Genomic DNA, 11,693 nt, shown 5'->3' with positions numbered 1-11,693 from the left:
TAGCTCGCGCCCGCCGACCACAACACACAAGGAATGGGAGGGAGGCAGTGGGAGTTTGCACCTAAGAAAGTACAGACAAGGGAATTAAAGGGAATACTTTCCTGCTGTATTAGTCTCTGGCTCTCAATTACATCAACAATCACTTCATTTTTTGCCCTTGGAGATTTATCAAGGGTCGAATTCGAATTTTCAAAACTGTCATTCAACTACGGAGTTATTCAAATTCAATTAGAGTTTTTTTTAAAAAAAATTGGATTTTCAAGATTTATCATACTCTGGCCCTTTAAGAACTCGAATTCGACTATTCGCCACCTAAAACGTGCCGAATTGCTGTCCTAGGATCAATTGAGTTGTTCGCAGCCTTCCTGAATCGAGTTTTTAAAAAACGATTTCGATTTTTAGGGTCGATCCTATTCATCCGAGTTTAAAAAATTTTGATTTTGATAATAAATTCCAATTGGTCGTATTTTGGGTTAATGGGAGTTTAAAAAAAAAAATGAATTCAAAATTCAACCCTTGACAAATGTGCCTCTAAGGGCTAACGGTAGTGATGGGTGAATTTAGTCGCCAAGCGTGAATTTGCGGTGAATTCCTGAGATTCGGCGCATTTTCGCCATTTTGCAGGAAATTCTCAAATTTTCCGGCGAATGAAAATGTCCCAAATTCGCCCATCACTAGTTAAAGGGGAAAATAAACCCTAATTAGTTAAATTTATTCTATAGACTATTACACCAGTCACTTCTATAGACCATTAAAAATGTAATGTGCTATAGACCATTAAGACCTGTTATCCAGAATACTCCTACATGTGTACTCGTATAACATTCGCTGCATATCCGCAACCAGTGTTGTACTCTTTGGGGTACCATATATTTATGAAAGAGTGAAGTTAGAGATCAGCACAGTCCACTAGAGTGAAATTCCCCATTCATTTCTACGGGTTTTTGAAAGGCGTATTTATCAAAAGGTTCACTTTCACCCATTGATAAATACTCTTTTTAAAACCCCATAGAAATGAATGGAGAGTGGCGGAAGTTCACTCTTGAAGACTGTGGCGATCACTAACTTCACTTTTTGTTAAATATACTCCTTTATTTTAGGGATGCACCGAATCCGCTATTTTGGATTCCGAATCCTGCTGAAAATGGCTGGATTCTGAACCGAATCCTGGATTTGGTGCTTCCCTACTTTACTTCCAGGGAAACAAATAGAGGATAACCGGGTATAATACACAAAAGCCATGAATATCTTGTAAATTATATCCTTATAAACGGTGAGTAGTGATGTCATTTCTGTCACATGACTCATTGAAATTTGTGTATTATAATAAATAAAGTACCCCCAGTTGTAAAATATGAGGATATTAGAAGTTACCTCGGAGTTCCATGACCTGTATAAAAACACTCGGCCTTCAGCCTCGTGTTTTTATATGGTCATGAAACTCCTCGGTAACTTATAATATCCTTATATTTTACAAGAGGGGGTACTTTATTCACTATATATACTCCCTTCTCTCAATAACCACTGTCATTGGCTAATGCTCTCTTTGGCACTAATTTCAGATTTAACGTAATACCAAACTGTCACCTTTTATAAAGTGTCAGCATTACTTAGAGAAGCTTGACTTGCACTTCCCCTATACTGTTCAGCCATCCGCTAGGGTGGGGCAAACTCCAGCCTTTGAGAAGGGAGGGCAAGGAGCTAAACTTTAAGGGGCAGATTTATTGAGGGCCAAATTGAAAATCCAAATTAGAAATTTAAATTTTTTTTATTGTCAAACCTCTCAAATTCAAATTGTGAATAATTCAAATTTGAATTCAAATTCCGTGATTTATCTAACCTTGCCCCTTTAAAAATTTGAATTCGACTATTCGCCACCTAAAACCTGCCGAGTTCATGTAGAAGTCAATGGGAGAGGTCCAGTGGCCAATTTGAAGATGTTACTAGCCTTCCTGACATTCAAGTTTTTTTCGCAGAAGTTTAGTCCAATTCGATTTGAGTTTTCGGGTTGGGAATTTTAGATATTAGGTTTTTTTTTATTCCTCATCTTTCTATTTAGGTCTCTCCTATTCATATTCCTGTCTCTTAACCAAATCAGTGTATGGTTGCTAGGGGAATTTGGACCCTAGTAACCAGATGGCTGAAATGGCAAACTGGAGAGCTGCTGAATAAAAAGCTAAATAACTCAAAAACCACAAATAATAAAAAATGAAAACCAACTGCAGATTGTCTGAGAATATCACTCTCTATGTCATACTGAAAGTTAACTGGAAGGAGAACAACCCCTTTAATATCAAATTATCATTTAGTGCAGTATAAGGGGTTGATTTAGTAAAGTTTGAGCCTACAGGCTATGAGATTAACCAAGTGTCCAGGTATTCAGATGCAGAAACTACACGGTGTTTTTTAGGAACCATCAAGTTTTGAGACTTGCTATATGACAGATAATTATTTTATTAACGACAGTTGTCTACATATATAGAGTATTTTTGTAGGAGGGTATTTCCCTGAAATAAAGGGGATCATGTTGACCCACTAGGACAGGGATCCCCAACCTTTACAACCCATGAGCAACATTCAGAAGTAAAAGGAGTTGGGGAGCAACATTAGCATGAAACATGTTCCTGGGGTGCCAAATAAGGGCTGTGATTGGCTATTTAATAACCCCTATGTGGATTGTCAACCTACATTAAGGCTCCGTTTGTCAGTACACCTGGTTTTTATACAACCAAAACTTGCCTCCAAGCCTGGAATTCAAAAATAATCTCCTGCTTTGAGGCCACTGGGAGCAACATGTTACTCACGAGCTACTGGTTGGGGATCACTGCACTAGGACAACAAGGAGACCCCATTTTCGGGTTCTGTAGGCAAAGAACCCCTCTGCATTTGGGAGCTATTTTATAACGGAAACCACATCATCCTTGATCATTTCTATGTATTTGATGATGAATGGACACATTTGTTTCGGACATAAAGCAATATATGAAAATCTACAATGTGAGTAGAGTTGTAACATTTTTTTTTTATTACCTGATCGTATTGACAAACTGCCCCATCGTGATTTCAGGGGGCACCAGAAATTTGATTTTCTCGAGCCGAGGCAACCGCTTCTCCCGCGGGCTTCTTTCAACTATTACCTGAGAGAAGAAGTATTGGGGTGAAGTGGGTGCAGCAGAAGAATGAATGATGCATGAGTAATACAAGTCTTGCTATGAGGCATATCCATACGCCAAGAGATCATGTACAGGTGTAGTAAAAATGTTTTCTTTTTGGATGAAACTTTTTCTCAATGATTTGGTATAGATCTGTACAGGTTAACAGAGATGCTCGTACTTTGCCTGGATTTGTCCTTTGGTTTTCCCCCAATGATATCAGACAAACCACCATATGTAATAAAAAGCACTGAGTTTGCCCGGGAGCAGTAACCCACAGCAACCAATAGGTGACCAGTAAACGCTTCCTGTTGATTGGTTGCTATGAGTTACTGTAAATCCAGTGCCTTTTTATTACATAACCCCATAAATCCATGGGCTGCTAGGCTTAGTTATGTGCTGTATTCTTGTAAGGGTTGATAACAATGCAGGAGGGCTATGGGGGGGAAAAGGGCTATGGCTGGACTAAGAGTGGTGTCCTTAGCCAATAATACAAAGGCCAATATTGTCTTATTTCTCGGCAACTGTTGACAGTCAAAAACGTATTGGGCCCGGTATAGGCTTATAAAGCCAATGATAGCTTAGAAACCCCAACAAGCAGCAACCTAGTCCTCTTCCAACTGATTTACACTGATGTGAATCTGTTATTTGACCTCCCTTTCAACATCTGAAAAATGTAAAGAGGGATAAAAACATCAGCTGCGCTTAGACCCGTAAACATTTTTTGACCATGCCCTTTTTATGGGCACACCCTTAATAATTACCATGTCCGTTTTGCAAAATTCGGCAGGTTATGAGTTTGAACACATTTCTGGGAGTTTTAGGGCCATGTTTTATGTGTTATAACTGTTTTGCTAACAAAGGTGAAATTGCCCTTTAAGCTGTGAGTCACATTTCTCCCAAGAGACTTGCTGATCTTAAATTGTTATAATTGTATCTTTGCTTATCTTAAATTGTTTCAAATGTATCGCCGTGACGTTGGTGAGTGTTCTGGGCTCTTATTTTAATTACGTTTTAGAAACTAAGTATCTGGCGTCGGTGCAGGAGATCAAAGAGAAACTCGGATCTGCCCTTTCACCTCTACTTGCTAAAGCTTAGCACTTCATAATGCAGTGAAAAAATGTAAATAAAATAAATAAATTGGAAAATAATGAGGAGCACTCCACAAACTAAAACACAGCATGCCTGGGTGCAGGTAAAATGTGTGCAATGCAACAAAAAAATACAGCACTCCACAGGCTCATTAAGAATAACTGATTTTAATCAACAAACCAAAAGAAATTTCACCTTTTCAATCGCATATTTGTGATCTTTTTTTTTCCCGTGGAAGATCACGGCGATGTGAACGAAACATTGGAATTTCTTTTGTTTGTTTTAAAATTAAAATCAGTTAGTCTAACTCAGCCGGCTGTACTTTTTTGTTTGCTTTAAATAGATAGATCTATTATAGACAGATAGAAGGATGGATAGATGGATGGATGGATGGATGGATGGATGGATGGATGGATGGATGGATAGAGGATAGATAAATACATATATAGACAGATAGATGATTGATAGATGGATGGAGAGAGAGAGAGAGAGAGAGAGAGATAGATAAATGATAGAGAGATAGTGAGAGAGAGTTGATGGATAGATAGAGAGATAGATAGATAGATAGATAGAGATTAGATGGATGGATAGAGAGAGAGAGAGAGAGAGATAAATGAGAGAGAGAGTTGATGGATAGATAGATAGATAGATAGATAGATAGATAGATAGATAGATAGATGGACAGATAGACAGATGATAGAGAGATGGATGATAGAGGATAGATAAATACATATATAGACAGATAGATGATTGATAGATGGATGGAGAGAGAGAGAGAGAGAGATAGATAAATGATAGTGAGAGAGAGTTGATGGATAGATAGAGAGATAGATAGATAGATAGAGATTAGATGGATGGATAGAGAGAGAGAGAGATAAATGAGAGAGAGTTGATGGATAGATATAGATAGATAGATAGATAGATAGATAGATAGATAGATAGATAGATGGACAGATAGACAGATGATAGAGAGATGGATGATAGAGGATAGATAAATAGATATATAGACAGATAGATGATTGATAGATGGATGGAGAGAGAGAGATAGATAAATGATAGAGAGATACTGAGAGAGAGTTGATGGATAGAGAGAGAGATAGATAGATAGATAGATAGAGATTAGATGGATGGATAGAGAGAGAGAGAGAGATAAATGAGAGAGAGTCGATAGATAGATAGAGATAGATTGGATGGATAGATAGATGGATAGATAGAGATGGATAGAGAGATAGGTAGAGAGATATGTGATAGATAGAGAGATGGATAGAGAGAGAGAGAGATGGATAGATAGAGATAGATAGATAGAGATGGATAGAGAGATAGGTAGAGAGATATATGATAGATTAGATAGATGATAGATAGAGGGATGGATAGATGAAAGATAGAGAGAGAGATGGATAGATAGAGAGAGATAGATAGATAATAGATAGTTAGATAGATAGATAATAGATAGATGATAGATACATGATAGATAGAGATAGATTAGATGGATGGATAGATGATAGATAGATAGAGAGATAGATTGATAGATAGATAGATAGATGGATAGATATAGATAGATAGATAGATAGAGAAAGCTGGATGGATAGATGATAGAGAGATAGATGGATGGATGGAGGGTGGATAGATAGAGATAGTTGGCGATAGATTGATACTGTAGATAAATAGATAAGTCTCTTACCGGAATCTTATAGGGAAATCGGTTCTTCACTCTGTTCACCTCATGTATGCGGCTGTCTGCAATTAACAGTTACGTTTCAGTAGGAGAAAAAAATCTTAGTGTTCTCTATAAACATTCTGTAAACTACACACCAGCAAAATCACTTAAAATGTGATTGATCTTGACCATGATCAGAGACAGACCCAAAGAACAGAACTTGATTAACAAATACATTTTCCTCTGTTAAATATGTTTCATTTAAAGACGTAACCATTGGTTTAATCAATGTGTATTGAAATGTTGATTCGAATTCATCTTCTTTCATCGTGCGAAAACAGGATTTGGGTGGAGCTCCACTCCTTTTCAGGAACTCTTCCCAGAGTATATATATGTACTACTATAGTTCAGCTCATTGTGCAGAAATGACAGATACTACTGTTTATCATTAAAGCAATAGTGTTACATATACAGCATATATATATATTCAGTTGCATTTCCCCCTTACCGAGACGTTTTCTCTGCTTGAATGATGTTGCATTTAAATCCAGACTCAGACTCATGTTCCCGGCCATGGACATAATGGTGGTGTGTGTCAGGGTGTTGGGTATAATTACATGTATTTTCTTGTTTAGTCTCTTCATATCTTTATAGCTGGAAAGCAGCTCAGACCAGTTTATTGAGGCGGCCCCCTTTCCTGGAATGTTTAATTTACCCCCCAAATCTCACACCTTCTTGCAGAAATGTCTTCACTTCTCTCTCTGGTGTGAGCTCCAATAGCAGCAGATGCAGTTCTACCCAGAATGAAACGGATGGGACACAGATACTTACTGGCACTGACAGTTAATTATTCCTTCCTGGGGTTAGAATGTGCCACAATGTTCAGCCTTTTGGTTACACCAATGGGGAGATAAGAAAAAAAAGCTGAACATTGCATTTTTTTTTAATTGTAGACACTGTCCATTATTATATGAAAGAGTTTTTGCTGTTAGAAAAGTCTACATGTTCTAGCCAGTGTGGAGGCTCTGCTAAAAAGATATGTAAATATTCTCTAGTTAAATTAAATAAACTGTACTTAAAATGTACGGCTCACGGGGATTTACAAGCAGAAGCATGGTCTTCTGAATTTAATGTAAACATCCTACCAGCTACTAATTTGATCTCTTTGCAGTCCAATAGACAGCATAAGTACCACTAGAGCAGTGATCCCCAACCAGTAGCTCGTGAGTAACATGTTACTCCCCAACCCCTCGGATGTTGCTCCCAGTGGCCTCAAAGCAGGAGATTATTTTTGAATTCCAGGCTTGGAGGCAAGTTTTGGTTGTATAAAAACCAGGTATTCTGGCAAACAGAGCTTCAATGTAGGTTGACAATCCACATAGGGTCTACTAAAGGGCCAATCACAGCCCTTATTTGGCACCCCAGGAATAGTTTTCATGCTAGTGTTGCTCCCCAACTCCTTTTACATCTGAATGTTGCTCACGGATGCTAAAGGTTGGGGATCCCTGCACTAGGGTATCTCTTTTGCACTTCGGTAGTGATCTGATATTATATGGAATGGTGCAATGAGACTCCAGGATAGTGAACCTCTGTGGGGTTCAGCCAATGTAGAGGAACTGGGACAAAGAAAATGCAGTTTTCCCAGTAGACATGATGGGAGATAAAATCCTTGTGTTTTCAGGTAGAGTTCTGTGGTACTGGAGCTCCCAATGCCCTGCTCTACAACTATACCGTTCTCTAGGAAGGCTGTAATAAGCAGAGATATAAGATACCTGTATGAGGTCAGTATAGTTTTTAATGGAAAGTGAACTTTCAACTTCAATTTGTGCAAAAGTTTTGATGAGTACAGTAGTTTACCCATTTCGGCCACTATGGATTCTCCATGCACAATCTTATTTAATCTAGGAATAGGGATAGCCTTTGGTTGGTATACAATAATCAGAGCACCTGCTCGGCCTTAAGGGTGGTGGCAAACGTGGCTACTTGGGGAGATTAGTCGCCCATCGACAAATCGCCTCTTCTTCGGGCAACTAATCCCCCCCGAAATGCCTTCCCACCAACTATAATGTAAATCGCCAGCGGGATAACACTCAAATCGCTTTGTTTGCCCCAAGTTGTCTCACGAGGAAACTTCGGGCGACTATCTCAGATGAAAGACAAACACAAGATCCATAATAAGATTACTCTTAGAGGAAAGCAAAACAAAAAGTGATGATTGTTCCATCCCTTTGACATGTCGTTGAGATTAGAGAACATTGCCCTTTGTGTGCTTAAATTGTTTTTGTTTATAACTGTGGGTGTTATACTTTCTCCACCCTCGAGCAGCAGTTTCCACCTCTATGATCACCATGTCCTTGAAACACGTCGTCTGCAGTAGACAGTTGTATTTGTAGGCAGGTATCCATCGGCAATGTTCACTTCTACCCAACTTCTATCCAGCTGTGGACATAAATGTCTTCTAAAGAGAATGGGAAGCAGAAGAATGAATGTATTGATCACTGTACTGTACTGATGAGTTTCTCTGCTGAGTACAACATTGTGTAACCAAATAACTGAACAAATAGATTGTATTCAAGTTCCTTTCAACTCTATTACATTATGATCCTTTGTGCAGAAGAAAACAGCACTTTAAAGAAAGACTGAGCACTTTAGGATAAAGGATGTGTCCTCATATTGTCCAAGTTTGGGGGAGAAGAGGTGGAGGCCAGTTGAGCCCCGAGAGGAGACCTGAGACATCTGTCTGGAAACTGTGGCTAGTGTGGGAATAGAAAGGCTTGTAGAATAAGTGCCTGTAAATTCCCAAGGACAATTAGCTTAAAGGAGAACTAAACCCCCTATGAAGAGCCCCCATAAACCTCTCCCTCCCTGCCATGTGCTTTGTGTAAAAAAAAAAAAACCTTTAAAAAATTCTGAAGTGCAGCAGAGCTCCCGGTAGCCATCTTCCAGCTTTTCATATAGTCACCAGGTCTCTTCGCCGACACAAATCCTGGCAGCACATGTGCAGTTTGGCCAAGTCAGGAATCAGCTTCAACTGTACAAATCAGTGTTGAGACCCGAAGACAATACGAAGAGCTGGAAAATGGCGACCGGGAGCTCCGCTGCGCTTCTCTGCATTTAAGGGTCAGAATTTTTAAAGGTTTTTTCTAAACATTGCGGGGAGGGAGAGGGGGGCAATGCCTGCAAGTTTAGGAGGGTAGGGGTTTAGTTCTCTTTTAAGGTGGTTTTATATTGGCATATAATACACAAAAGCCATGAATATCTTGTAAATTATATCCTTATAAGCGGTGAGTTCTGATGTCATCAGTTATAAACGGTGAGTTCTGATGTCATTTCTGTCACATGACTCACTGAAACTTGTGTATTATAATAAATAAAGTACCCCCAGTTGTAAAATATGAGGATATTAGACGTTACCTCGGAGTTCATTGACCTGTATAAAAACACTCGGCCTTCGGCCACGTACTTTTATATGGTCATGAAACTCCTTGGTAACTTATAATATCCTTATATTTTACAAGAGATATTTTATAATATCCTAATATTTTACTTTATAGAAAATACCACATTTCTAAGTAGAGGTATTTATAGCAAAACATGAAGCACAATATACTGAATGAACAGAACATTTGCCTCTACTCATTTTATTTCCTTCAGAGCTTCCATACTGCTTCCTCTCCTGATGGAATTCTGAAGTCTCTACATAGAACCATCTATTAATTGGCCTCTAGATTGAGCTCTTCGGGAACTATGTAAAAACACTTTTGGTCAAATATTTGTCCCAAATTTGGCCAAATTAATGGAAGGGGGACTGACACACATTAAGGTCGGTCAGTAAACAGTTTAGGTTTATAACAGGTTTATTATTTGCAACCAGCATAAAAAGTCAGAATAGGAAATGTACTAAACATGAGCTGGAGCCGGTGCATAAAAGGATAGATGTGCATGAGCAGGAGGTGTTTATTAAATAGGCTGATAGGTCAGCTAGACAGGAGAAAAGCTGACAGTTTACCAGGAGGTGTATAAGTAGTCTATAGAAGTATAGCAGACAGGAGCATGAGGTGCACAAGGAGGCTGACGGGTTATCAGGAGGTGTATAAGGAGTCTGATAGGATAGCTAAGCATTTTGTTGCTCAAGTGTTTGGTAGAGTAGCAGGTGGGTGACAAAATACCCAGAGAGTGTTCAAAATGCCCCCGCCCGTTGCACTTAACCTTGTAAATGGGGGTCCGCTGGGGGAGCGCATCGCTAGTGTAGAGAGCGAGATTTCATTCTCTGCACTAGAAAAGCCAAATTCCCAGTATCATAACCGGAAATTCGCCTTTAAAGTTACCAGGAGCGGCTTTTGGTAACTTCTGGGAAGCTGCCGCCTGAGGGAAGATACTCACGTTGCCTCATGGCAGAAACGCCCCTGCGCCACCTCAATGTGGGCAGATCATCCGACATCACCGAATAAGCGGATCTCCCTTTTTGTGAGCAGCCTTAGATCTACCAGGCAGCTGTTATCTTGTGTTAAGGGTTGCCACCTTTTTTAAAATGTATTAACGGCTGCTGGGGGGCGGGGTCACAAGGGGGCGGGCCGTGACATCAAAAGGGGCGGGGGCGTGCCACCGTCGCTAGAAGAAGTAAAAGATAAGGTAAGTTCCAGGGGATTGGGGGCAGGCCAAGGGCTCCTTTTAATGGTATTACAAATTTACTGGCAAAGATTAAAAAGTGGGTAGGTGCAACACTATGGGTCGTACTTTTTCTTTCTTTTTGTTTAGCTATACAAATTTACTGGCAGCCACATTGCCGGTAAATTTGTAATACCGGCCCCGGCAGGTATTTTACCGGCTAGGCCAGTAAAATAGCCGGGTGGCAACCCTACTTGTGTTAGGGAGCTGCTATCTGGTTACCTTCCCATTGTTCTTTTGTTTGGCTGCTGGGGGGAAAGGGAGGGGGTGATATCACTCCAACTTGCAGTACAGCAGTAAAGAGTGATTGAAGTTTATCAGAGCACAAGTCACATGACTGGGGGCATCTGGGAAATTGACAATATGTCTAGCCCCATGTCAGATTTCAAAATTAAATATAAAAAAAATGTGTTTGCTCTTATGAGAAATGGATTTCAGTGCAGAATTCTGCGGGAGCAGCACTATTAACTGATTCATTTTGAAAAAAAAACATGTTTTCCCATGACAGTATCCCTTTAAAACAAGTAAATGGGGGAGGGATTGTGAGGTCTGAGGTAAAGGCTCCAGATGACCAGGGAATAGTGCGACCCCGAGTGATTACAGTCCATACAAGAAACATCTGAGACTCGCAGTCCGTGTCACTATGACTAAAGCCTCTCAGTAGAAACAAAAAGCACCACTACCTGCTCAGCCATAATTCACTCCCCGCCGCATCTTACTTCCGGCTTCCTGACTCCGCCCACAACTATGAAGACGCGGCGTCACGTGACGCGCTCTGCTACTAACTTTATTTGTTTGCGTTTTGACCGAACAAAATGGTGAATTCTGGCGTTTAAATGATCCTTCTCCAAAGTGACACGTGCGACAGAATCACGCTACAATAACTATGAGTTAATAACTATGAGTGAAGCCATGTGCTGAAGGTAACCAATCAGAACGCAAAACGTCACTGTTTATTTTTCTTCAGAATGAAACAGCGGGTAATTTAGCAGCAGCCAATTAGGAGAGAGGGGATAGAGTTCTATTGGAGCAAACCATAACCACCGGTCTTCTTATAGCCAATCCGTTTCGGCCACGTCACTAATGCGGAACGAAGCTTTGTCGGATTGACCAATAGGATTGAC

The 11,693-nt window shown here is 39.9% G+C and overlaps 1 protein-coding gene and 1 long non-coding RNA gene across 2 annotated transcripts in view; both read right to left on the bottom strand.

Annotated features, from left to right (window-relative positions):
* Window positions 1-7,210, bottom strand: part of LOC108715162 (microtubule-associated proteins 1A/1B light chain 3B) — a 7,624-nt gene extending 414 nt beyond the window's left edge. Inside the window, exons 1-4 of the mRNA XM_018260057.2 lie at window positions 6,410-7,210; window positions 5,926-5,981; window positions 3,031-3,137; window positions 1-61 (exon numbers count right to left, since the gene is read on the bottom strand). The exon at window positions 1-61 is cut by the window's left edge and continues 414 nt beyond it. Coding sequence (XP_018115546.1) covers window positions 1-61; window positions 3,031-3,137; window positions 5,926-5,981; window positions 6,410-6,545 — 360 coding nt within the window. The 5' untranslated portion in view covers window positions 6,546-7,210. The remainder of the gene's footprint in view (window positions 62-3,030; window positions 3,138-5,925; window positions 5,982-6,409) is intronic.
* A 468-nt stretch (window positions 7,211-7,678) lies between these two features.
* On the bottom strand, window positions 7,679-11,513 carry LOC108715159. Its single transcript, XR_001935463.2, has 2 exons — window positions 11,253-11,513; window positions 7,679-8,359 (listed from the first exon to the last, which is right to left on the bottom strand). It is a non-coding gene; the product is annotated as an uncharacterized LOC108715159 (long non-coding RNA).
* Window positions 11,514-11,693: the final 180 nt, after the last annotated feature.

The sequence above is a fragment of the Xenopus laevis genome, chromosome 4S (genome assembly GCF_017654675.1).
Source record: "Xenopus laevis strain J_2021 chromosome 4S, Xenopus_laevis_v10.1, whole genome shotgun sequence".
In the NCBI taxonomy this organism is placed as follows: Eukaryota; Metazoa; Chordata; class Amphibia; order Anura; family Pipidae; genus Xenopus; species Xenopus laevis.
The sequence above is the reverse complement of the archived record's forward strand: the minus strand, read 5'-3'. Positions and strand labels throughout refer to the sequence as shown.